We start from the raw sequence: 27562 nt of genomic DNA, 5'->3' as shown, positions 1-27562 counted from the left end.
GCATAATAAAGGCGAGGGTGGAAGAGCAGCCCGGACATGGCCAAAACGACTTATTCAGGTGTATTATATCCTTAAACTTCGTGCTAATTACATTGAGGGCAATGTAAATTTTAAGTTTGGGGGTGGAAAATTACTTGTTTTTATGTGATTTAATTTTTTAGTTTGCATGCCTTAAGTTTTTTTTTATTTGAGTTATTTTATTTTAGTTATTTCTTTCAAAAAAAAAAATGTTTGAGATAAATGCTTCGATGAATCATGATGATGAAAGATGGTCGATGTTTAATGATGAAATTGCTTGTTTTATCTTGATTTTGATCAAATTTTGGTGAGCTTTTGATTCAAAGTGTCGTAAGAAGGAGTCATTGTTAGGAATCTCGAATTATGCGTTGCTTTGGTTGAAAGTTTTGTGTTTTAAAATTTGAGTTAATTTATGTTATATCATAGGCTATTCGGTTTTAGAACTTGTCTTATGAATTTACAAAGTGAAATATTAAATTGTTGAGCAATTTGGGAAGTGATTTGGGCCATCTTTGAACCGTTTGAGCCTTTCAAGCCTACCTTTAAATTTTTATCATTCGAACCTTGATTGAGCCTTGGAGAAACGGTGTTCTTTCTTTTAGCCAATGTATAATTTTTGAAAAATTAACCCTTGGAGTTCGTTCGAAATTTTTTTATAAGGTCCTTCTTCTTCTTCGAAAAAAAAATATATATATATGTGTGTATATATATATATATATATATATATATATATATATATATATATATATATATATATATATATATATATATATATATATATATATATATATATATATATATATATATGTGTATATATATATAATAAAAAAAAATAAAAAAAAAAAGAGAGAAAGAAAAAGAAGAAGAAGAGACTAGAAGGGGAAGTAAGGACTAGTTGTTGAATTGTTTTGAAAGCTCGATCCATTGTCTTAAGAGCAAAAGTTGAGACTTTGGAACTCTTAAGAATCGAGTTTATTAAAGTCTTTAGAGGTGAATTCATTGTTTCAAACGCCTATCTTTCAAAATTTGGCGTAATCACCTCAATTCAAGAAGCATAGCTACATATCTCCTACCTCGAACCAAAAAGCCCAACATTTGAAAGCCAAAAAGTCCCAATGATCCCAATAGCTCAATTATTTGATACTAACCGAGTAAACAAATTTGGTGAGTCTTTGGAGTTGAATATTATTATGTAAGTATAAATTTTCTCCATTTTTAGTGTACAAATATGGGATACTTGAAGCGATAGCATGGTTTGTGATTTTTAGCAATGGTGAGTGAATACGTATCTTTGAATTACGAGCTTGTAAATTTTTGAGAATTGTCATGATAATTGCAAGTTCTGAAAAAATGAAAGTTGACCATTAATCTATGTGATGAGAGGCATTTGTTGAGAGTGTTGCTGTGAGAGTTGCTAGTTTTTGCTTGAGGACAAACAAAAGATCAAGTTTGGGGGTGTGTTAAGTGTATATTTTTACAATTTATCGTACCTTTTTATTTGAGCTTTTGGTGTGATTTAACGATACTTGGTGCTTAAAAAGTTGATTTATTGTATTTTAGGTATAAATTGAAGAATTGGAAAAGTTTGGGGTCAAAACTGCAATTTTGGAGAAAATATGGGCCAAAAGTGAAATTGTAACACCCCACCTTTCCAAAACCCGAAAAAAACCAGAGACTAATATTTCTAACTCGAGAACCCTTAGGTAATATTATTGCATGATATTAATTATATGCATTACGTGAATTTAACTATGTGACTTACGTGAATAATTACGTGCGCTATTATATGTGTGAATTATATTTTCGTAAATTGAAATTCTAGAAATTTCGTGAATTACGTGACTTATATGAATAATTGCGTATCTTACTTATTTGGTAAATTATTTTTATATGTTCGAAATTTGGTAAATTATGTGGATTACATTTATATACACATATACACGTACATACATGCATGCATACATATGGGCTAATACTTGCATTATGGAGTATATTTACATATATGATATAGTTATATGTGTGTGTATCCGAGGTGTGTGTGTGTGTTGTCATGCAAGTTGGATTTAATTTAAGTAAATAAATTATGATTAATTGGGCATGCATTTACACTTGGCAAAATGCTAATCATTTTCACTCCACCCTACTAAGAAAGATGAAGAGCCACCCTTCCTCTTTCTTCTTTCAACACCTAGTCAAATTACTTGTCTTCCTCTCCCTTCTCCACCGAAACAAATCACCACCACCATCGGCCTCTACTCTCTCCACCTCACCTCCTATTTTTAAAAGAAATTCCCAAAAGAAGATGAAAGTTCCCTATTTAACACTTGCCATAGATTACTCCAGGAACACCATCAAAACCACTTGCCTCCTTACGGGAGATCACAACTCATCTCTCCTTGAAGCTCACACCATTTCATTCACAATCAAGGTAGCTTGGTTGGATTTCGGTGCTTGAAAGCCTCTCTTTCTTCAGTCATTTTCTTTCTTCGATTTTAAGGTAAGAAATTCCGATTTCTTGCTGCAATTAAATGGCATCAATAGTATTGAAATGGTTTTCTAAAATTTCTAAAAGATTGGGAGTTTTTTCGAAAATTTAGGGCTTTTTGGGGAAAAATGGAAAAGAAGTGTTTCTTGTTAAATTCTTGTTCTTGCATGCATCATCTATGTTGATAGTGGGTAGATACAACTTTAATTGGACAAAAGTATTAAAAATTTCAGATTTCAAAAAGGGGTTTTCAAGAAAGATGAGATTTTAACTTTTATAGGGTTGCATGTGTAGATCTTCAAAATTTTGGGCCGAATCTGTAATTATTGAGAAGTCAGTCCTAAATGTGTTTTCAAAACTGTTTTCCAGCATTTATTGAACAAAATTTTCGGATTTAAGGAAGTGTTGCAAGAAAAAGTGATTTTTCAACCTCTAGTGGTCTTGCATGTGTAGATCTAAGGATTTTTGGGGTAAAACATGTAATTTTAGAAATTTCTGCATAAAGTGACTTTTCAACTTCATTTTCTACAGGTAATAAAGTAAAATTTCAGATTTGTTAGGGGTTCTCATGAAAAAGTGGATTTTGAACTTTTAGTGTGGTTGCATGTGTGAATCTTGAAACTTTTGGGTCAAAACTGCAATTTCCGAAAAATCTCTCATTTCTAAAGTTTGAATCTGTTATTCCAGCAAGTATTAAGTGGAGAAAAGTTTTCTTTACAAAGGTTTTAAAGTAATTAAGGTTGTATTAGAGTTTTTGATTTTTAAAATAAAAAGGGATTTTCTAGTTTTTAATTTCAAGAAAATTCGAAAATTTGTGAAAATTTAAAATAATTTCAGAAACTGGAATTTGGGTCAGTTAGGAATTCTATGATTTAATTTGGGAATTTTGAAATTAGTTTGCTATTATTTCGAAATTTAGACATTTTGCATGTCATTTATTGTGTTTTGTGCCTTTACTTCCATGTCTTTAATTTAATATCTATGAGTGATGAGATTTGAGATCTTATACCTTTAAATGGCTGAAAAAGGTGTGGTTACTAGTGTTGGAATTTGTGAAAATGGATTATTACCTAAGTTGGTAATAATCTTATTAAATAAAAAAAAAAAATGAAAAAGGTGTACTTGTTTTACATGCATGGCCTAATATTAAATGTTGATGTTTTAATGTGTGGTTGCATGTGTGTGTGTGCTGAATATGTGTGTGTGCTGATTATGCATGTGGTGTGTGCCGTGTGTGGTTGTGTATTTATGTGTGAGGATTTGGGGATTTTGCCCAAATCATAATTATGTGGTAAATTGTGATATTTGTGCGACTTTGTGGCACTTGATTGATATTTGTGATGTTTATGTGTGGGTCATAAGCATAATTTCGAAAAGTTGCATAAAAAGGTTTTTAAATTGAAAGATTAATGGAATATCGGGTAATGAACAACTCGGATATAGTGGGCCGGTATCCAACTACGATGATGTGTGTTGTGGTTTGATTCCACTTAGTGAAAACGGGCTCGTAACAGGTTTATTACTCGGATACAGAAATTAATCTTTCACGGATCCGATAAAACGAAAATGTGTTTTTCGCGATTTTTCATAAAAAGGGCATTTTAGTCATTTTGCATAAGTACGTGATTTTGCTTGGATAATGTGTTTTCGTGAGTTATGTGATTTGACCGTTTGCCTTGTGTTGTTGTACGGAACGTGGGTAAGAATGGGTAGATAATATTATATATTATGTATAACGTATTTTTTTAAAGTTCGATATTCATCGGATTTCTTACTGAGCTTTATAGCTCATATAGATGTCCTTTAATTGCAGGTAGTAGCACTAGTAGTCATCAACCGGGATGGGTCGAGTAGCGGATCGAGGTCTTGCCCGGGGTTTTGTTGGAAGTTGTACGAGGACCTATGAACGATGCCGTATAATTTGGGTTTTCTTTTGGTGATGTAATATTAAACCGTAACATTCTCTTTTCGTACCTTTTGAACTCATTTTCCGGTATAAATCGCACTTAACTCCTATTATAATATAGTAAGTTTCGTAATTTGCTATTTTCATACCTCTTTAGTGATTTCCGAATTATTCACCAAAATAACCTTTCCAAAACTCTGATTTCTTTTCGAACCAAAAATCGATAATTGATAGTGTAGCACTCGAACGATAAACCTCCTCTCGAAATTCGCTTCCGAAACCTTTAGAGTAACCTCAAGAAAGTTTTTCAAAAAATGCATAGTTTTTAATATCTAAAAGAAGATATGTTGGAGAATTGCATTTTCGCCCCATTCCAAAGTTTTCAAAATTACAAAGTGATCCTTTGCTTCCGCCAGTTTAATGATAATTCCGATAAACCGGTTCGATTAATCGCCCGATATAAAGGGGGGTGCTACAGAAATAATCAAAAATATGAAGAAATTGGCACGGGACGGCCGTCCCAGATTTACACCTAAAAATGGGACGGCCGTGCCAAAACACGCTGAAGATAATTTTGGACTTTTAATCACACAAGGAAACCTAAAATCATCTACCAAGTTGGGACATCTATTTAAGCCCAAACCAAGCACGAATTAGAGGACTTTTGACACAACCTTGGAGCGAGAGGAGCGAGAGAACGAAGAATCGAAGACGGAGAATTGACAACTCTTCATCATAATTCTTCTTATCACCTATCTTTTCTTAATCTATGACTTTTATTACTTTTATTATGTTTTTCGTTATGAGTAGCTAAGTTTTTAATCTAGAATTTTGTTGGAACCCTATGTGGGGATTGTGAACCCGTTCTCTTGAGATTATGCAATTATGATTTTATGATTATTTCTTCTACTTGTTATGATTGTTAGTGCATGAACTTGATCAATTTATGTGCTTTATCTGTGATTATTGGGATTGACTCGACAGAGCTATTTTGATAATTAGACGGTAAGTATAAGAACCTTCGAGTAGTTTTCACCGGATGAGTGTGTCAATTGCATGTGGTGTCGTAGACATACAAATATCACCTTAGGTAGCCATTTTTTTTTTTGGAACAAGGTAGCCATTTACGAGACTTGTTAGTTAATGCTTTATTCATAATTGGTTTGCGTAGACATATAGTGAAACCGTTTAGGAATAATAGACTCATAATACACGCGACAGCCGGTTATGAGTAAATTAGTGTCTCGGGTTAATAATCATGAATCATATATTTCATAATTGAGGGGTTTGGGTGAGCAATTCTTGCATAGGGGAAGATAAAATCCTAGGTCCGTTTTTATTGATATTTTCTCGTGTTTATTTGCTTTCATAATTAGTTTAATTGTTTGGTTGATTTTATTTAACAAACTTGCGTAGGCTGGATAAAAATCATAGTTGTTAGAATTTGGTACTTAGGATTAGATAATTTGAGTATTCCTTGTGGGATCGACATCCGACTCTCACGAGTCCACTTTTACTACTTGTTTACGATACGTGCACTTGCGTGTTAGGTATTTAGCACCCAACAGCGCGCCATCGAGGGAAGGGTCCAGTAGCGAAACAAAGATTTTATCACCTGCGGGGTGAATGTACATTAAAAAAATAACGTAAAAATTTAATGACAACAATGATTGTTTTAAAAGTGGCGAGTGTAAGATTTGACTACAGGGTGGGTTAAAATTTTCAAAGTTTCGGGGACAGAGCCCTTGAGAAAAAAATATTATTTTGTTATTTTTTTTAGTTTGACAAAGCCAGAAGATATGAAAAGGAATAAAAAAGAAAAAAAAAATTATGACTTCTTTTTAATTTATTTGAATTTCAGGTGGACTAAGGTAGAAAAATTGAGTAGACTAAATAAATATAAATGTATAATATAGTGGAATGTTTTTCAATTGAGAGTGAAGTCGCAGAATTCGTAACTTTCTTATCCAACTTGTTACACTCATTTGTCATTTATCTTTATTCACTTCAATTAAAAATAATTAATTTTATTTTAAAAATAAATCTAAATAAAATATATATACATATTTAGCAATAAAGAAAATTAAAATTTGAGGGGGCCATGGCCCCTCAAGGGTCATCAGCCTCATACATTTCTCACAATTTGAAAAGTATTTATCGGAGAAAAGACCAGGTCCACACCACGTGATTTATTACTACCGAATGAGACTGGAATCTATAAATAGGAAATACAAAGGCCCCTTTGTCCTCTCCCTTCTTCAAAATGGGGCCGACCCAAGAATTTGGTTCACCACAACTTGTCATCCATTAATACAAAAGACAAGTTTAATTATGTGTGAATGAGACTCCACTCGATAAGTACAAGTTCGCTCACAACTTGTCATTTGAAAATTCTAAACAAAAGACTTCGTCAACGATTATCCTTATTTTTCAATTCTCCATAACAACATTTTCTAGTTCGAATTTGTTTGCCGGTAAAATTTGCACTTCACAGTAGAACCTGGATAAATTAATAAATTATGGTCCCAACTCGTTAAAAATCTACTAAATTATTAATTCAATAATTTAATATTTTACTATGTTAATAGGTGTAGCAGCGTGTAGCAGTAGAAATTGAAACTGATATTTTTTTGTTTTTCGCCAATTTTGTTTGAAAATTTTGCATTTCCTTACAATGTTCTCATTTTGGAATACAAAAACTCTTGATTTTTTTATTTTTGGATCCGAATTGGAATATATATGAAATTCCATAAATTGCATACTTAGTATCAATATTGTTACGCATTTGATCAGCAAAAAAAAGTCGACTTTGAAACATATTTTCCATTCCGATTTCCAAGATTTTGATTCTGAATTTTTCCATTTTTCTCCGTTACAAAATACAAATTAATTTTTTCGCATCCAAAAAAATTTGAAATATTTTCGATTTTCACCGCTTAATATGTGTACCGGAACGCAAAGCACCATGGCGTCCCAGTCCACACACGCTACATTTAAAAATAAAATAAAATAAAATAGAAGGCAGAACCAATTTTCCATTGTACAAAAATAAGATTCTCACTAGTATTAGCTTATACTAGTTATGAGTTGCGAAAGAATGTGGCAGCCCTTCTTAATAATCTTCATTCTGACACCTCTTTTCGACTCGGGAGTACTCGCCCAATACGAAGTATTCGTTTGTTCAAACAATGGGAACTACTCAAGCGAAAGCTTATACAGATCGGATCTTAACGGCGTTCTCCGTTCTCTCTCCTCAAAAATCGACAACACCGGTTTCTACAGCACCTCAGATGGTGAAGCCAGCGTAATTGCGTTGTGCCGAGCAGACGTTGAGCTCAACGCCTGCCAAGGCTGCGTCAATATAATCGCGGGTGAGATATTAACTAGATGCCCGAACCAATACCAGGCGATTATGTGGTCCCAATACTGTATGGTTCGGTACTCGAACGAGACAATATTGGGAAATCTTGCGATGCGTCCCGGAAGGATTTTGTATAATATGGCTAATTCCACAAGTCCCGACAGGTTTAAGGTGGTCCGGGATGAATTGATGGACGACGTTCGGGCGCAGGCGGCACGCGGCGGCTCTCTGCAGAGGGCGGCCGTGGGGAATCGGACGGGCCCCGATAATCAGGTGATTTTTGCAATGTTGCAGTGCACGCCGGATTTGTCGCCGGAGAATTGCACCAGCTGCTTGGTCCAGGCGGCGGGGTATATTCCGGGATATATTGATGATGCCATTGGGGTCAGGGTCTACACGCCCAGCTGCATTTATCGTTATGAAACGTCGCCGTTTTATAATATTACAAGGCTTCAAGAATCACTAGCGGTGCCGCCATCTTTAACGCCGCCGCCTATGGTACCTCCGCCTCCACCACCACCACCACCACCACCACCACCACGAGCAGGTAATCACATTTTTGTTAAATTGAGATATATCCCCAACTCCAACAGTTCCATCTAAACTTATAATTTACATTTTTTTTTATACAATATCAATCACATGAGCTCCAACAGCAATGTGTGAAAACATGTTATATTTGAACTTTTGGCTTCTCGAATTTAAGAAGCCAAATTAAAATTTAACTAATTGTGTGAAAATTAAGCAAATTTTGTTCCCTTCAACCATCAAATTGCAAAAAAAAAAAATATATATATATACTCCAACTGCCTTCAAATACAATTTCAATTCAATCAACCTCCATGTAGTAGGCATAGCATAATTCGTGGAAGCAAGAGAAAAATCATTCATTGCAAGTAGAACCAATGGGGAAGCGTGTGTAAGGCTATGGATGGCTATGCCCCCCTCAAATTTTATTTTGTTTTAATATATATATATATATATATATATATATATATATATATATATATATATATGATATATATATATATATATATATATATATATATCATATATTTCAAGTAATTGTCTAACTTATATCAAAGTTGAGACTTATTGATTTTTATGCAACATTTAAATTTTATGAATTATTTGAATGTGAAAATAGTCTAGAAAATTTTTGTAAATCAATACAAAAATATATTATTTAACTAGTGTGGGATGTGTCTAGGAGAGAGAAAGAGGGCCAATCTTGTTAGGCTTTTGTCAAGACGGGCCTGGGCAAAATAGCCCAGATCACTTGTATTAATAGATTATTGCAACCATTAGTGGTTGCAAGAAAAAATAAATTTTGATAAAAAGTTTTAGAATTATGTTAGAGAACTAAAATTACCTCTTCGGACATCTCACATTTTTGTCATGTGACCAACAAGAATTATGTTACAGAACTCAAATTACCAAACCTCAGTTTCTTGTCTTCAAAACATCGTAAAGTTGACAAATTTCAAATTAACTTTGCAGGTAAAGTTAAAGGCAAAAGAACTCGGAGCATTATCATCATTGTTGTTTCGGTTGTCGCCTTTCTAGTATTGGTTCTTGGTTTTGGCATCTTTGCCAGGACGAGAACAAAGCAGAAGACAATGGAGATCGATCCCAACAGTAAGTCTTTTTTTCTTTTTTCAAGTGTTAAGATATAAATATGTAGTTTTTACGCGTTTCTTTTAACCAAATTTAACTTCAATGTGTATCAAACTTAACTAATCATCTATTGGTGAAGTTTCAGGCGAGATCAGTTCTGTTGAATCTATACAATATGATTTTAGTAAAATTAGAGCTGCAACAAATGATTTCTCCGATGATAACAAGCTGGGCCAAGGTGGTTTCGGAGCAGTTTATAAGGTACATTACACATATACTCCTAGCACTATTATTAGTCGGGAAAAATACAGTTTTCATCTCTCAAATTTGCCCTGATTCATATTTGGTCTTCCATGTTGGCAAAAAGAAAAACACATTTGGTCCCTCATTTTCCAAAAATTCAACATTTGTAGTCATTCCCGTCGAATTTCTATTAGTACTAACAGAATCAAGCGTGTGCCAATGACTGCATTATCTGACGAACTAACAGTAAATTGATGGAAATGATAAAAAAAAATGTTAAATTATTTAAAACATGAGCGATCAAATGTGTTTTTTTATTATTAACATGAGGGACCAAATGTAAAGTTGATGCAATTATGCAAACTTGAGGGATGAAAACTGTAATTTTCCTATTATTAGTAAATGAAAACATATACTTACTTAGCTGGATTCAACGTGTTATGATTGATCTCAGGGAAAACTAGTAAATGGGCAAGAAATAGCGGTGAAAAGATTGTCGAGGGAGTCGGGTCAAGGTGTTATGGAATTCAAGAATGAGGTCTTGTTACTAGCCAAGCTTCAACACAGGAATTTGGTTAGGCTTTTGGGTTTCTCCATTGAAGGAATTGAACGCCTTCTCGTATACGAGTTTGTACCGAATGGAAGTCTAGACCAAATCTTATTTGGTAAAATATCACTTTATTTACTTACGTCGTTCTCTTTTGTCAGTGCACGATCTATGTATGCACATCGATTAATAAAATATAGCTTGATTATTTGACATGTAGATCGGACTAAATCATCGAAATTGGACTGGGATAGTCGTTATAGAAGCATAGTCGGTATTGCAAAGGGAGTTCTATACTTGCATGAAGATTCCAGGCTCATGATTATTCATCGTGATCTCAAGGCGAGCAACGTCCTCCTTGATGAAAATATGAATCCTAAAATCGCAGATTTCGGTATGGCAAAATTAGTTGTGGCCGACGCAACTATTGAAAGTACAAACAGAATCGTTGGAACCTAGTAAGTCTACCATAAATATATGTACATTATATAAATTTGAGGAACACACTCATATACATCTATATATGTTGTAGTGGATATATGGCACCAGAATATGCAAGTCACGGCCACTTCTCGGTCAAGTCAGACGTATTTAGCTTCGGTGTCATAGTCCTGGAGATCATAACTGGTCAGAGAAAGATATTTACCCAAAATGGAGAAAACTTAGGAGATCTTCTGAGTCATGTGAGTAAAACTTGTGAAGAAATTATATTAACATCCGAAAACAATAAAACTAATATATTTTTTCAATCAGGCTTGGAGAAGTTGGCACGAGGGAAGGACTACGAATATGATCAACCCGGTTTTGAGGGAAACTTGTGGTGCCCAACCGGATATGATGAGATGTATTCACATTGCTTTGTTGTGCGTTCAACAAAATGCAGCCGATAGACCAACAATGGCTTCAGTTGTTGTAATGCTCAATAGTTCCACTATAACGCTACCGATTCCAAAGGAGCCCGGATTTTACTTTTCAGGAGCGTCATTCCCTCACGATGAGTTTAACTCAAATCAATTCGAGTCCGGAACTCCGTCACAAAGCCTATTAACTCAATCTGCTGAATTTTCCAACGCATCGTCTATGAGCGACTTGTATCCACGGTAGTATGAAGAGAGTAAGTATTTAATTCATCATTGTTGTATGTGTAGGATGTTATTTTTTTATTTTTCATTTTCTATTTGTGTGCATGATGTTATAATTTATAAGCTAGCTCAAATGCATATGTGGATGCTGTGACTTGTTGAGCTAGTTATTTTTTCATATATGAGTTTTACGTGTGCTCTAGCCGGTGCAAAATGATGGGGCGTGATCCTTAGCAATGACAATCTTGTAGTGAATGGAATATTAAAGTCCCCTCGATAGTAAAATACGAAACCAATCAGTACATGCAACCCGATCTCATCTGAGAGGTCAATTTAATACTAACAGCATACCTTCTACTACACTAGAAGTGTGAATGAGCCGAGCTCACCTCTTTTGGCGAGCTCGAGCTCGAGCTCGAACTCGAGCTCAAGCTCATTTTGTTGTTTTTCTTTCTTTTTTTTTTTTAAAATATTTTTTTAATTATTATTGAAAATTATTTAAAAATATTACAAAATAAACAATAAATGGAAATTATATATATTTTTTAATATTTATATTTTATTTTTATTTATTTCTATAATATTTTATATTATTATGCATTATGTAAATAAAAGATATATATAAAAAATAAAAATAAAAATAAAAATAATTAATAAGGCTCGCGAGCCGGCTCGTGAGCTCATGAACAACTAGAAACTCGCTTGAGCTCGAAAAACTCGCGTTCGAGTACCATAATTTTTCGAGCCGGCTCATCAAGCTCACGAGTTGGCTCGGCTCGTTTACCACCCCTATTATGTACAATCTCTCGTTGATAATTTGATTCCACAGTCTGTTTTCCTCTCATATATCGCCCTTCGGTGCAGAGAATTGATGACGAAATTTTTTGACTGAGGTAATTTCTGACAAAACGATATAGATATGCAGTTGGCTCTAATCACGTCACGCGAGATATGCGGAGGTGTGATCACAAAATTGACGCCAATCATAATTGATACGTTGTTTGGGTATTATATATATACAAAGGGCAGAACACGGATAAACAGGACGAAATGGGGGTCAAGCAATTGATAAGAAAATATATGGACTTGTGTACAACAGCTCAAATACAAATTGGGCTAGGTAATTTTTCCAAATGAGAGGTTGTTCCCTCATTTTTCCATAAAAAAACATTCAATTAATCATCAACTGTAATGTCAACTTCTCATAAAAATCTTCATAGCATATCAACTATAAAAACACAACATCCACAACTTTTATCCAACAAACCAAATCGACACAACATATAAAAATTAAAAATTAAAAAAATTCTCAACCTCTTGGTGGTGATTTCTGCATATCAACAACCTTCCTCCACGACTCTCGGCTCGAGATCTCGCCCCACCACCTCTCGACGTTTTCTCTCGATGCAAAAAGCTCGTCTCTTTCACACACATTCACCAAGTAGTGTGTGTTTGGGATGTGACTAAGATCTGCAAGTGTGAACTCTTCTCCGGCCAAGTACCTACTCTCACCGAGCCTCTTTTCGTATACATCGAGAACTTTTGCAAGCTTCGCCTTGTTCTGCTTGATTAAACTCTCGTCTTGCTTGATCTTCATTCTTGGAGCAAAGGCGAGTTGAAATACGAGGACTGAGCTCGGTGGATTGAAGTTTTGGCCTTCACCTTCCAGCCATTGATCGATCGAAGCTTTTTCAAGAGGATTTGTTCCGTATAGTCCTTTGTTTCCTTTGGTTGAGTATTTCTCGCATACGTATCTAGATATGGCTCTCGATTCTGTTTTTACAGACATGAGAAGGAGAGATTAAATGGGGTCCCAATTCAAGAACCAACTTTTTTTCCCCTAATTCAAGAACTATACCATAAGAACATGAGATTATATCCAAAGGATTTACTAGCATGTTATCTACATATTCTCATTCAAGTACGGTTTTGTATCTAACAAAAAAACGACGAATTTACTTAATCTCGTAACCGACTTAATTACAAAGTTAATTCTCGAATCTAGCTCAAGTATAACAAGAAACAAATGGATAATATTTTTCTTATTTTTAATTTTGAAATTTAATTTCAAGGTCTATTCATAAGTTTACTCGACAATGTACTGTTTAAAAATCTAATGAAGAGCAAAAAATGAAGCACTTTTTTTTGTTACCAAAGAGAGTGATGCTTTCATCTTGAAACGCCGGCACTTGTCCAAATGGCTGCGCCCATAAATCAAGAACAACAACAAATTACAAAAAATAACAAAATAGAAGGGCCATTTAGCAAATAGTGAAATTAGTACCTGAATCTTGAGATAATCAGGCTTCTTATGCTCCCCTTTGGCCATGTTAACAGGCTGGAGCTGAAAAGGAACATCTTTCTCGAGGAGACAGGCCAGAACCCTCGACACGGCGGAGGAGAAAGGAGGGCCGTACACTCTCACCGGCGCCGCCGCCGCCGCCATTGCAGTTGAGAATTGGGTGGGGTTTGATTTGATTTTTATTTATTATTTTTTTTTCTTCTTTGTTTGTTCAAAGCTATTTATTTAAGTTAGGTTCTTGAATCTCGCCACTGTGTTCAATTGTCAACCAATGAGAGGTTTTGGGAAAACGTCGCTTTATCCGTTTGCTTTAAATGACGTGAAGTTACAACTTTAAAATAAGTATATTTCTTGGATAATAACAGCAACTCCAATGGTAGGTATTAAAATAAAACATCAAAACCCTTAATTGATGCTTAAAATAATACTTGGTACTTCGAAAAAACTTATATGTTCCAACCCGTAGGAATCAAATAAATTATTTTATTTTTAAAAATGTATTAAACATAAATTAATAGATATATTTGGTCCCTGTTCCATAGGAATTTGTTACAAAATTTATTCTTTTTACGTTGAAATTGCAGTTCCTAATTTCTAGGAATATTTGATACTTGATTTTATTGGGTGCATTTTTGCACCTCTAGGTAATGAAGTATCAAAAAAACTACACCTTTGATGCTTCCGTTGGAAAAGAAATTTTGAGTTTTGGGAATAAAAATGGAAGTTTTATCATTTAATATTCCATTTGATTCCCCCATTTACAAATTGATATGTGGCAATTACATATAAAATTATCAAAAAGCTTTCAATTGATAATAAAATTTGATAACCATGGTTGGAGTAGATGAGTTTTAAATATATTTTAAAATATTATCTTAAATATCAAATGAGCATTTGATAATCTAATTTTGATATTTAGCATTGGAGTTGCTCATGTTATCTACTCCAACTATGGTTATCAAAATTAATAATTAATTGGAAGTTTTTTATTACTTTTATTTGTAATTGTCACGTGTCATTTTGTGATTGGATGTTTAGATGGTTATTGTTTTGATAACTCAGTTTTCAAGATGTATTTTTACATTCAAAGAGGTAGAGTATCAAAATACTTACCCATTTTGATACTCCCATTGGAGTAATTTTTTTTAATTTTGGGATATCAAAAAGGTGGTTTATAGGTTTGATAATCCATTTAATACTCCAACTTGGAGTTGCTCCAAATAAAACTAGTTGGTTATAACTAGGGGTGTGAACGAGCCGAGCTCGCCTCTTTTGGTTGGCTCGAGCTCGGGCTCGTCGAGTTCCTCTTTTTTTGGCTCGAACTCGAGCTCGTGTCAATTTTGTCGAGCTCGAGCCCAAGCTCTTATTTTTTAATTATTATTATTTTATTATTAAAAATTATTTAAAAAAATACAAAATAAAAACTAAATTGTATTATATATATTTTTAATATTTGTATTTATTTCTATAATACTTTATATTATTATACATTATTTAAATAAAAATAATATATAAAAAAAATAATAATAATAAATAAGGCTCGCGAGCTCATGAACAACTAAAAATCGGCTCGAGCTCGGCTCGTCAGAAAGCTCGAGCTCGAGTTCGAAAGCCTCGAGTCCGAGTTCGAGCTTTTTACGAGCCGACTCGTCGAGCTCATGAGTCAGTTCGGCTCGTTTACCACCCCTAGTTAGAACTTTAAGATAAGTAAACGACGGGTAGTTGTGATTCAAAAAAAAAAAAAAAGGATAAATTATGATCACCCCTGAGATATGGTCAAATTACGAAAAACCCCCTCATGTTTGGATAATTACAACAACCACTAACTATGAATTTTCTTACACGTTTGCACCTATGAGGTGTCAAATTTAGTGGAATTTTATAGATTATGTTAAATATTCTCTAGTTTGTACCTAAATAAAAATGGGTTAATGTTAAAGAGGCCCATGACAAGGGCACTTAATTAAAAAAATGACATTCAACTTTTTTTTCTTTCAAATATTTCCAGCTCATTCAAATTTATTTGCAAATAAGGAAAACCCTTTATATATATATATATATATATATATATATATATATATATATATATATATATATATATATATATATATATATATATATATATATATATATATATATAAATTACCCTCAATTCCTTTAAACCCAAATCAACACCAATTTCATGAAGTATACCCCAATTTAGCCCTATTTCACCGATTAACCAATTTTGACCATAATTCCAATTTTCACACCAATTTTAACCCGTCACCACCGAAGACCGCCGGTCAGCCGCCGGAAACCGTCGAAGACCGCAGGTCTTCGGCATTGACTTTATTTTATTTTATTAAATTTTTAAACCTTTTTTCTAGTAGGTCAACCGTCGTTGAACGCCGCCAAGTCTCCAGCATTGACTCTTTTTTTTCTTTTTTCTTAACAAAATATTTTAATTAATATTACTGTCTTGACTGCTAAATTACTGTCTCTAGCAGTAATTTAACAGTTAATTGACTTTTTTTTCCTTAAAAAAATTATTGTAATTAATATTACTGTCTTGGCTGCTAAATTATTGTTAATGGACTTTTTTTTCTTTCTCTTTTTGTTTGAAATTTTGGTTTTTCTTAAAAAAATTATTTTAATTAATATTACTGTCTTGGCTGCTAAATTACTGTCTCCAACAGTAATTTAACTATCTGAAACAGTGGTTTAACTACATGGGACAGTAATTTTACTGTATTAATTCATTTTATCGTCTTGGCATGCAATTTTGCCGTCTTCGGCCGTAATATTACTGTCTCCGACTGTAATATTTGTCTCATGCAATAATATTGTTGTTTGGGACAGTAATATTAGTAATGTTACTATCCAGTAAATTAATATTCATTATATTACTGTCCCAAACAGTAATATTATTGTCCCAAATAGTAATTTAGTAGACAATACAGTAATATTAATTAAAATATTATTTTAAGAAAAAAAAATGAAAAAGCCGGAGACCGGCGGTCAACTGCGGTTGACTGGCAGGAAAACAAAGTTAGAAAAAAAAATGAAGAAAAAAAAAATCAACACCGGAATCTTGCCGGAATTTTTTTTTTTTTTAAATGGGGGTTAGTGTGATATGTTTGTTTAAATCCGGGGTCAATCTGTAATATTGAGGAAATTATAGTATAATGGATGGAATTGATAAAAAATATTTTATGGAGGGTATTTTAGACTAAAGACATGGGGATGAGTTTATTTGAAAGGCTTTTTTTTTTTGCACGGACCAATGTGCATTTAAGTCCATTGTCATGTCCTTCTTTGCCATTTGCACAAATAAATATAGTCCTGGGTGTTGTGATTTGGTTAGTGTTTCACATCCAATTAATTCTAGTCTTATTCCATATCTCGTGTACTTAAAAAAGTGATTTTTATGCATAAGTTCCTGACCAACCATTTTTATTATTCTAGGTTCGGGGGACATATCTCTTTCGCTAGTAAGCTCATCCCTTTAATAGTATTATAAATAAAGGAAAAATTAATGTATATGACAAAATTACCCCCAACCATTTACACCCAGTTCTTAATTGTAACTCCAATTTAATCAATTTTGACCACAAAAATCCAATTTTAACTTTGTTTTTAATTTTATTTTTTGAGAATTGTTTTTTGTCGTTGGTCTCCGGCGTTGACTTTTAGATTTCCCTTTTTTTTTCGCCGCTGGTTTTCGACGTTGAATTTTTTCGTGATTTTTCTTTCCATTTTTTTACGCCCGCCGCTAAACGTTGACTGTAGTTGTACTGTCATATAACAGTAATTATACTGTCACTGACTGTACATTAGCGTAATTATACTATCGTTGATAGTACATTAACGTAATTGTACTGTCGTTGACAGTACAATTATTGTCAAAGACAATATTATAATTTGCTTTTGGCTTTTTTATATATACTTTTTTAGTTTGATTTGTTGACAAGTCAACGTAATTATATTATTGTCGTTGACAGTAAAATAACTGTAAACACAATAATATTACTGTCAACCACATCAATATTTTTTTTTTGTTTTTTTGTTTTGTTTGAGTTGTTGACGGAGTAACGTAACAATATAACTTTCTACTATTGTAATATTACTGTAAACACAATAATATTACTGTGCTTGACTGTAATATTATTGTTGTTACAGTAATATTAATTCTTTTGCTTTTTTTTATTATGTTTACCTTTATACGGTCAACATATTAATATTACTCTATTACACAATAATAATGACTTTTATTTTGTTAATGTAATATAGTTAATATTACTGTCAACCACAACAATATTGTTGTTTAAATGGCGGCGGGGGGGGGGGAAGGGTTGGGGTGGGGTGGGGTTAAGAAATAAAATCGAAAAAGTGAATGTCGAAAACCGGCGGCAAAAATATCAGGGGAAAAAAATTCGAAAAAGTGAACGCCCGCGGAAAAATCAGGCAGGAAAAGAAAAAAAAAAGGTCAACACCGGTGACCGGCGGCGACGGACGAAGTTGTACTCAAAATTATGTTTTGGGTCAAATTGAGGTTAAATTAAATTAAATGATGAAATTGAAGCCTATTAAAATGCGATGGGCTATTTTAGTCTTTTACAAACCTCTGGACAATTTGTGGACTATCAGGACTCCTTTATGAATAAATACCCATTGATAAGCTTATTTGTAAAGTGCCATTTACAAACATACATGGGTATAGGGCTGGAAAAAAAATACCGATTACCATATACCATGGTATACCAACCAAGGATTACCGAAAAATTACCGAAAGAACGGTTACCATTGTCTACGGTACGGTATTAGTACCGTACCATTACAATATGGTACGGTATTGGTATTTTATTTCTAATACCACGGTAATACCGTACCGTACCGCAATTTACATTTTAATCCAATTAATATGTTTTTTTCGATATTATTTTTTGTAATTCTATTTTGTTACTTAGAATCTTACAAATAGCAACAATTATTTTTCCCTTAAGTTAGTGGTAGTGTATTTTTTTTTTCTTTTTTTCTACCAAGTTGAATTTTGCAATTGAACATATATGTTCTACTAAATTGTCTTTTATGTTCCCTATAGCCAACTAATTTTATTATATATGATGTATGAATATTTTATTTTTTTCCCTACATGTATGTATAGCATTGGTAAAGTATTTATTGTATGTAATAATTATTAAGTACAATCAAGTTCCTAACAAATACCTAGTTGTTCCATTAAACAACATTTACATTATTATGGCATTTGTTCTTGTTTCAATGAAGCAAATTATGTTAATTATTCCGATTATACACCGGACCTTCTTAGAAAATAAAATACAACTCATACAAGAGTAACTAGAACTATTTTTAATTGGGATATATATGTATATTTTTAACTTATTTGTTCTTTAATTTTTGATGCATCACCAAGTACGGTAGAGTACCACGTACCGATTGTACCGTACCGAAAATAACGGTATACCGAACATTGGTATACCGAACTTTTTGGTACGGTAACGGTATGAAATTTTTCAATACCGCAATGTATGGTAGGTACACGGTATTGAGCCAAATGTTTGGCAACCGTACCGAATCCACCCCTACATGGGTATGTCAAAGAGACCATTGCAAGGGCACTTAACTTAAAAAAGACATCCATCTTTTTTGTCTTTCAAATATTTCCAGATCATTCAAATTTATTTGCAAATAAGGAAAACCCTTTTATATATACCAAAATTACTCTCAATTCCTAGAAACCCAATTCAACTTCAATTTCATGATTTATACCCCAATTTAGCCAAATTTCTCATGTTAACTAATTTTGACCATAAGTCCTATTTTGACACCAATGTTGACCCGCCACCACCGGAGACCCCTCGTTAGCCGCCGGTCTCCGGCGTTGACTTTTTTCCAGTAGGTCAATAGTCGTTAACCGCTGGGTCTCCGACGTTGATTTTTTTTTCTATCTTGACTGCTAAATTACTGTCTCCAGCAGTAATTTAACTATCGAAGACAGTAATTTAACTGTTAATTGACTTCTTTTTTTTTCTTTTCTTTTGTTTGAAATTTTGTTTTTTCTTAAAAACATTATTTTAATTAATATTACTATCTTGGCTGCTAAATTACTGTCTCCAACAGTAATTTAACTGTCTAAAACAGTAATTTAACTGTATGAAACACTTAATTTTACATTCACGTTTCTTCAATTCTCAGATTTGTTTTAAATTATTTTAATTAATATTAATATCCCTATTTTTTTTGTTTTCCCTATCTTACACTTATACCCTAAACCCTATAACTTATACATTCACGTTTCTTGAATTTTCAGATTTGTTTTTCTTCTTTTTATTTTTTTCTCTCGCACATTCCTCTCCCTCTCCATCTCCTCTCTCGCGCTACCTCTCCCTCTCCATCTTCTCTCTCACGTTCTCTCTCCCTCTCCATCTTCTCTCTTACGTTCTCCCTCTCTCTCTATCGCCTTTTTCTCTCTATCTCCGTTTCTCTCATCTCTCTTTACGGTGGTGGAGGCGCGACTGCAGGGGCTGTGTGGCAGTGGCGTGTGTGTGTGTGTGGGGGGGGGGGGGTCGTGATGGAGGCGGCGACTGCAGGTGCTGTGCAGCGGCGGTGTTGAGGCGGATTTAGGGTTGGTGGGGCGGATCTAGGGTTTGGTAGAGGGCGAATCTAAGTTTTTTCGATTTTGATGTATATAGATTTTTGTGAGTGTTTGGCGGCTGGCGGCTAGGGTTTCAAAGGAGGATTTATGATTTCAAAGGAGGAATTTGGGTTTCAAGATGTATGTGGGTAACTACGGTTTCTACGAGTGTCTGCAAATGACTACGACCGGATTTTTTTTTTTTTTAAATCATAATTTTCAATATTATGTAGAACAAAAAATAGATTCTTACTGAGGAAAAAAACAAAAAGATTAATGTATTCTACGTAAAAAAATAAAATAAGAAAAATTCTAGATTCAAATTAAAAATGTTAAATAATACCATAGTGCATCATAGAATATTTTACAATCTGACTTAATTTTTGAATTTTTTAGTGGAGGGGCATTTTTGAAATGAATTTTGATAAATGGTTTGAAGAAAATTTTGATTAGATCTGTCATTTAGTTCTAATAAGGTTTGTCACCAGGGACTTATATCTTAAGACCCCTTATTAGTAATATTAATGTTCGGAAAAAAGTAATATTCATAATATTACTGTTCCAAACAGTAATATGAATGTCAGAGACAGTAATTTAGTAGTCAAGACAGTAATATTAATTAAAATAATTTTTCTAAGAAGAAAAAAAAAAGGGTTTATTAGGGAAAACCCCCTTGTTCATATTTTCTAATGAGGTAGATCCAATTTTTTTTCCCCTTTTTGAGATACACCCAATTTTGCCAACTTGGCAAAATATATTATATAATTTCCCTTTAATACCCCTGTTTTATTATTAAACAGCATTTATTTCCTTTAATACGTGATTTGAGATTTGCTGATACGTTGCCTAAAATCACGGAATAAATTTACGTGAGATCATTGGCCGTTATATCAAATCGTGTACAATATTTTTTGAAGATTCTCTTCATCGTTCCAGCGGGTTTTATCGTCATTGAAGATTTCTGCACCGTCGTGGAAATAGGATCGATTTTTGAGCGTTTGTTGTTGGACGTTGTTAAGCGGGTATGAATGCGTTATTCGTTTTTATTTTTTGCTCAATGTCCATGATTGTCTTGTACGGTGGTTAGAAATTTTTAAGAGTTGTGTTGATACTTGATTCTATTAAGTAGAACGTTTTTTAACAAAATTATTCCGTCATATATATATCGTTTTTTTTTTTGCCGATGATGTTTGTTTGGAAGAGGATTGACAGAGTTAGAAGAGGATGGTTCACGCAGATCGGACCAGAGTTGTTTTATATGAGCTTCGTAGTTGGTTTATGCAATAATCGGAATAATTGTCCGCTTTGGTCGAGTTCATGTTTTTATCCCGATCAATAGTTGGTTTATTTGTTTATAACAGCCGATTTAAGTGTGCTGGGTAGTACATTAAAATATAGTTCGTAGTCTTTTTTAATTTAGCGTATGAATTTTGCATTTTAAGTTTATTTTTGATGATATTAATGTATTATCATTCAAATGTATTTGCAGTCTATTTAATTATTTTTTAGTATTCTGCATTTTTAATTTTGTTTCATGATTTTAGGTTTTTTCGATGGCGAATTTCGTACGGATTTTGTTGAGGTTTGGTGGGTTGGTTGCTATAAAGAGGTGTTTACGATGTAATGGCTCGGTAACTTCGGTTAAGTGTTAAACCGTTGTAATACAGTAGTATACTATTATGAATACCGTATGATACTACCATTATCATTTTATTATACTATTATGAGATTATTAATGTACTAGAGTTTTTTAACTCGACATATTGGTTTGATTGTGTTATGATGTGTTTTATGTATTTTATCAAAATCCTAGATTGAAATTATGAGATTATTAATGTACTATTTTATTGGTTATGTGGAATACTTTACGTTGGTGTTGTTCTCAATGTTCTTGTCATTTCAGTGGTATATTGTTTGTAACACAATTTCATATCAATACTATAACCGTAATATACTATCACAGCAGATTAATGTACTATATTGAAATTATTAATATACTATGTGGTTGAATAATACGGGATCCATACTCTATTAACGAGATCCATAGTCGAATTAGATCAACAAGATAGTCTATTACATGATATAAGGAAAATTACCTTAATTGATTAGTATAACAAACATATTATTCAGTTTCCATATATATTATTATTTTTTCATATATATTATTATTTACCCTAATCGTTTTCATATAATAAGGAAAATTACCCTAATTGATTAGTATTTCAAACAAACATATTATTCAGTTTCCATATATATTATTATTTTTTCAATAGTCAATTAATTAAACCCATAGTCGAATTAGATACATGGGATAGTCTATTAAAAGATATGAGATAGTCTATTAATTTTAAAAAGGTAAAGTAACGGGATTTGTGGGATTTGATTGAGGGTAATTATGTAATTACGAAAAGCTTGGGCTTTTATCAAAATGGCAAATTTAAATTTGGGTCTACCCCTATTATTTGAATGTTTAAGGGGGTTATATCTAATAGACCCAAAAAAAAAAGTCAACGCCGGAGACCGACGGTTGACCGGCCGAATAAAGATTTCACAAAAAAAAAATTTCAAAAAAATAAATACAGTCAACGCCGGAATCTTGCCAGAAAAAAAGATTCATAATTTTTTTTTTTCAAAAAATTATTAATTGGGGTTAATGTGATATATTTGTTTAATTCGCGGTCAATGTGTAATATTGAGGAAGTTAGTGTATAATGGATGGAATTGATAAAAAATATATTACGGAGGGTATTTTAGACTAAAGATATGGGGATAGATTTATTTAAAAGACTGTTTTTTGTGTGGATCAATGTGCATTTAAGTCCATTGTCACGTCCCTCTTTGCCATTTGCCCAAATAAATATAGTCCTGGGTGTTGTGGTTTGGTTAGTGTTTCCCATCCAATTAATTCTAGTCTTATTCCATATCTCGTGTACTTAAAAAAGTGATTTTTATGCATAAGTCCCTCTTTGCCATTTGCCAATAAAAATATGAAATATTATTTGATAATATATTTATATTACTCCCTCCGTTCCTAAATAATTGTCACTTTTTACTTTTCACAAAGATTAAGAAACTTAATAAATATATCTTGATTATAGAAAAAATCATATAAAAATGACTAGAAACCCTTTAATATTTAATGTTTTATAAGAGAAAATTAATGAATAGAGTTTCACTAATAAGGTTAAAACAGGAAAAATGCATTTAATGCCGTGTTGGAAATATAAAGTGACAGATAATATGGAATAAAAATATTTTTAAAAAGAGACAGTTATTATGGAAGAGAGGGAGTAGTATATTACACAAACTTTGTATATTTAAATTTCACAATTAGCACCTTCAATAATAGATATTACAACACACCCCTTACAAAACAATTAGCACCTTAAATAATAGAACAAAATGAGCGTATTTTTTTCCATAAAAAAATTATTACAATTAAGCCCTCATGAAATAATATTGTTTCAATTACATGTGTAAATTGGCATTTTCTAAGGAACATTTTTATGGAATAAAAAAGATTTCATCCAAATCATCAACATTTAGAGTACGGTGTTAGAGAACAACAAATTTCAGGGCATAACCTTTGGAATTGTAAATACATGGGTGAATATTCTATGTTAGTTCCATCTTAATTCTGGGGTACGATGGTAATTTAACCTTTGAAGTTATTTTCTTTCATAATATCCTTTAGACCATCATACAAGAGATGGACACGTACTTTTAGTTTATTTTAGTTTATGGAATTAAGGATCTTTTCTAAGGCTTCGTTTGGTTGTCAAGATTAGCTAAGATTAACTAAATAGTAATACTTAGTTGATTTTTATGGCGGACCAGGAATATGAATAAGGGTGGGCTTAAATGTACGCCCCCAATTATTCTTTAGGTTCATTCACTGAAAGCAGCAGAAAACACAAAACGATGTATTGACTTTAACTAAAAACACATAAATTCAGTTTTTGGTTTTAGCTTCATTTACTGAAAGTAGTACAAGATTATGTATTGAATTTAACTATAATAACATAATTCAGTTTTTTAAAGTTAACTAAAAAAACATTTTTTTTTGAGGAAAGGAAAAGCATATTATTAAACGATATCTGCTAAAGCAGATGTGAGATTAAAGTCCTCCATAACACCATTACATTGAATCTTAGCAAGATTATGAGCTAAACAATTGCCCGACCTTTTGATAAATTGAAAGGAGCATGAATCAAAAAAATTCTCTAGAGAGATACATTCTTCCACGATTGCCCCGTATGACGATCCCTCACTGTCGGCAAGAATGCATATATAAGTTGAATGCAATCTCCTTCAAGAACAATATCCTGCTAGCCCTTTTCCTTCGCCAAGTACAACCTTTCAACGCCACGACGGCTTCACCTTCCACCGGCCTCAATTTATAAGAGATCTTCTCCACCTTCCACCCCAAACAATTCCCTACACAATCCCGAGCAGCAGCTGCTGCGGAAAAGAAATTCTTGTCCGTCGAAAAGCCTGCATCAAAGTTGAGTTTCACCGCATCGGCGGGAGGTGGCTTCCACACACTCGGATGCACATCTCGCAGTCAAGCACTAGGATAGAGTTGGGCATTATTGAAAGTACCAATATAATTCTTACACCGACTCAATATCTCGGACGGTTGAAGAGCTTGCTCTCTCGTAGCTTTCTTGTTTCGATTCTCCCATGCCTTCCATGGTATTATAACGGCCAACGTGCGTTCTTCCACCGACAATAATTTCTTCAGAACCTCGAACTAGTTCCACATAGATATATATTCTTGACTGACCAAATTAGCGAAAGAATTGCAATTCCAAACCTCTTCCATTCCTCCGCATTTTAAAATGACATGGAGCGCAGTCTCGTCCTCTACGTTGTAGCCTCTGCAAATGGGTGATAGGATAATCTTCCGTAGGAAGAGTGAAGCGTTAGTGGGCAGGGTATTAGTCAATAGTCGCCAGAGAATGTCAAAAATATTAGTGCAACTTCCTGCACGTTAGTTAAACACGAGTAGTCATGTTTGTAGCTGGTTTGTTATTTGTTTTATTTACCAAGTCAATTTGTTAGTGGTAAACATGGGAAATTAGTGAGAGAGATTTTAGGAGGTGGTTAGCTTTATTCTGTTAAGTAAGATTTACTTAGAGATTTTTATTATTTAAGAACTGTTCGTATTTTCATTTTTAGATGAATAAGAAGCAGACCTTACTCTCTCTTCAATAAATTATTTTTCTATTCCATTTGTTTTCCTAAGTTTCCATTATATAGCTTTCTTCTTTTTGTTCTATGGTATCATAGCTGGGTAAGACCAGACATTGTTTTCAATCTTCTTGTCTATCAAGTTTGTCTCGTTGGAGAAGTTTGAAAGGGTGAAACAAAAGCTTAGGTGTTGCAACGATGGAGATGGCAAATGGGGGAAATGCTCAGTACAGGAGGCAGAAACTTGTAGGAAATAACTACAAGTATTGGAGAATGTGTATGGAGGCGTATCTTCAAGGTCATGATTTGTGGGAATTAGTTGCCGGTGTTGATGCAACAATTCCTACAGATGTTCCTGAGAATGCCGAATCGCGACGAAAATGGAAGATCAAGTGCGGAAAGACTCTCTTTGCATTGAGGACATCTATCAGCAAAGAGTTAATCGACCATGTTCGTGATGTGAGTTCTCCAAAAGAGGTTTGGGAAACACTTGAAAGGTTGTTTACCAAAAAGAATACAGCAAGATTGCAATTTTTGGAGAATGAGTTGGCTATTTTGAAGCAAGGTAGCATATCAATTTTAGAATATTTCTTACGAGTCAAAAATATTTGTGCTGAAATTTCAGAAATAGACGATAGCGAGAAAATTAGTGAAGCACGGTTGCGCCGATATCTTATTCGTGGATTAAAGAAGGAGTATGGGCCTTTTATTACTTCTATTCAAGATTGGGCATATTAAAAGATATTGCCGTGTGAAGATGTCGAAAGCCAATGTTGCGTGCACAAATGAAGAACATGAACAACTCAAATGGGAGCATTGCTTTTCCGTTGAAGCAATTCAAGAAAAGCCTGCTCAAGTGGTTGCCAATGCCGAAGAGGAGTGGATCATCGATTCCGGTTGCTCTCACCATGTTACCGGAAATGATATTTTGTTCTCGGAAACTCTTGAACACCATGAGGACCGAGTAATTATTACTGCGGATAACTCAACCTATCATGTAGCCAAAGAAGGTGTTGTGATTATAGATGTTGCTGGAGACAAAAGAACTAACTGTGTCAAGTTGCACGATGTTTATCATGTTCCAGGCTTGACGAAAAATCTAGTTTCGGTACGTCAAATTACAGATACTGCAAAATATGTTTTATTTGGCCTGAAAGATGTGAAAATACTGGATAATGTGAAGAATATATCGGCTGATATTATTCTCATTGGAAAGAAGAAAGGCTCTTTGTTCGTTATGTCGGCTGGTGAAGCTTATGTGAAGAAAACAAGCTAAACCGAAAATGCGACAATTTGGCATGCTCGGTTGGGCCATATAGGCTATCAAATGTTGCAGCAAATTTATTCCAAGAATTGATAAATGGTGTCCCGACTCTGAAGAGTGTACGTGAAGATGTGATTTGTCGAGGTTGTCAATATGGCAAATCTCATCGTCTTCCTTCCCAAAGATCAACGAGTCGTCGATCTGCATCATTTGAATTAGTTCATACAGATTTGATGGGGCCATCAAGAACATCAAGCTATAGCAGACATCGATATGTTATGGTGTTGGTGGATGATCACTCAACGTTCACTTGGGTGAAATTTTTAAAAGAAAAGAGCGAAGCATTATCCAAGTTTATGGAATTTAAGGAAGCTGTCCAAAGGGATTTTGGAAAGAAGATTGGGTATTTGCGGAGTGACAACGCCGGGGAATTTATGCTAGGTGATTTCTTTCAATTTTGCAACGACAATGGCATTCTTCATCAAATGACTTGTCTAGACACTCCGCAGCAGAACGGAATTGCCGAAAGAAAGCTTGCCCATCTTGTTTCGGTGTGTCTTTCTTGGTCACATGACAAGAGTCTTCCACGGGAGCCTTGGGCAGAGGCTGTTCAATGTGTAGCTCTTTAATAAATAGGCTTCCTCCATGGCCAGATACAGAAAAATCTCCTTTTGAGATTTTATACGCTGAAAAGTCAAACGTTAATTATTTTCGGGTATTCGGTTCTACTTGTTATGTTCATATTGCTAAATCTAGTAGAACTAAAATTGACCCGAAGGCAAAGAAATGTGTATTTGTTGGTTGACTCTTATAGGAAGGGTTGGAGGTGCATGGATCCACTTACAACGAAATCTACTACTTCTAGAGATGTAGTGTTCGATGAAATATCCTCTTTACTTCATCTTCA

At 33.7% G+C, this 27562-nt stretch overlaps 3 protein-coding genes and 1 long non-coding RNA gene across 5 annotated transcripts; 3 read left to right on the top strand and 1 right to left on the bottom strand.

The window, feature by feature from the left end:
* Positions 1 to 7371: 7371 nt before the first annotated feature.
* LOC105961551 (cysteine-rich receptor-like protein kinase 10) lies at positions 7372 to 11473 on the top strand. Of its 2 annotated transcripts, none has more exons than XM_012985778.2 (7): positions 7372 to 8317; positions 9271 to 9408; positions 9533 to 9648; positions 10085 to 10295; positions 10398 to 10635; positions 10710 to 10860; positions 10931 to 11473. In XM_012985778.2, exons 1-7 carry the CDS (start codon positions 7492 to 7494, stop codon positions 11279 to 11281), a joined length of 2031 nt encoding a protein of 676 aa, XP_012841232.2. In that variant the 5' UTR covers positions 7372 to 7491; the 3' UTR covers positions 11282 to 11473. The 2 variants fall into 2 exon arrangements, with proteins under 2 accessions (XP_012841232.2, XP_012841231.2); XM_012985777.2 differs by having other exon boundaries at positions 9527 to 9648.
* Positions 11474 to 12434: 961 nt separating this feature from the next.
* On the bottom strand, positions 12435 to 13873 carry LOC105961555 (glutathione S-transferase PARB). Its single transcript, XM_012985781.2, has 3 exons — positions 13544 to 13873; positions 13412 to 13460; positions 12435 to 13032 (listed from the first exon to the last, which is right to left on the bottom strand). The coding sequence occupies exons 1-3, from the start codon at positions 13703 to 13705 to the stop codon at positions 12569 to 12571; spliced, it is 675 nt and encodes a 224-aa protein (XP_012841235.2). The 5' UTR covers positions 13706 to 13873; the 3' UTR covers positions 12435 to 12568.
* Positions 13874 to 20877: 7004 nt separating this feature from the next.
* LOC148771773 (uncharacterized) lies at positions 20878 to 21959 on the top strand. Its single transcript, XR_016030527.1, has 2 exons — positions 20878 to 21220; positions 21743 to 21959. It is a non-coding gene; the product is annotated as an uncharacterized LOC148771773 (long non-coding RNA).
* A 3630-nt stretch (positions 21960 to 25589) lies between these two features.
* On the top strand, positions 25590 to 26129 carry LOC148771772 (uncharacterized). Its single transcript, XM_088815227.1, has one exon. The coding sequence runs from the start codon at positions 25590 to 25592 to the stop codon at positions 26127 to 26129; it is 540 nt and encodes a 179-aa protein (XP_088671353.1).
* The last annotated feature ends 1433 nt before the right edge of the window (positions 26130 to 27562 follow it).

The sequence above is a fragment of the Erythranthe guttata genome, chromosome 3 (genome assembly GCF_056151865.1).
Source record: "Erythranthe guttata isolate IM_541 chromosome 3, IM_541, whole genome shotgun sequence".
Taxonomy (NCBI): Eukaryota; Viridiplantae; Streptophyta; class Magnoliopsida; order Lamiales; family Phrymaceae; genus Erythranthe; species Erythranthe guttata.
This window is presented reverse-complemented; position numbering and strand designations above follow the sequence as displayed.

Excerpts from the sequence above, each read along its gene's own strand:
- LOC105961551 (XM_012985777.2), top strand. The coding sequence starts at position 7,492 with ATGAGTTGCGAAAGAATGTGGCAGCCCTTCTTAATAATCTTCATTCTG. Across the intron at positions 9,649-10,084 it reads GTTTCGGAGCAGTTTATAAG|GGAAAACTAGTAAATGGGCA; the intron begins GTACATTACACA and ends GATTGATCTCAG. Across the intron at positions 10,636-10,709 it reads AACAGAATCGTTGGAACCTA|TGGATATATGGCACCAGAAT; the intron begins GTAAGTCTACCA and ends TATATGTTGTAG.
- LOC148771772 (XM_088815227.1), top strand. The coding sequence starts at position 25,590 with ATGGAGATGGCAAATGGGGGAAATGCTCAGTACAGGAGGCAGAAACTT.
- LOC105961555 (XM_012985781.2), bottom strand. The coding sequence starts at position 13,705 with ATGGCGGCGGCGGCGGCGCCGGTGAGAGTGTACGGCCCTCCTTTCTCC. Across the intron at positions 13,461-13,543 it reads CTGATTATCTCAAGATTCAG|CCATTTGGACAAGTGCCGGC; the intron begins GTACTAATTTCA and ends TTATGGGCGCAG. Across the intron at positions 13,033-13,411 it reads TGAAAGCATCACTCTCTTTG|AATCGAGAGCCATATCTAGA; the intron begins GTAACAAAAAAA and ends CTGTAAAAACAG.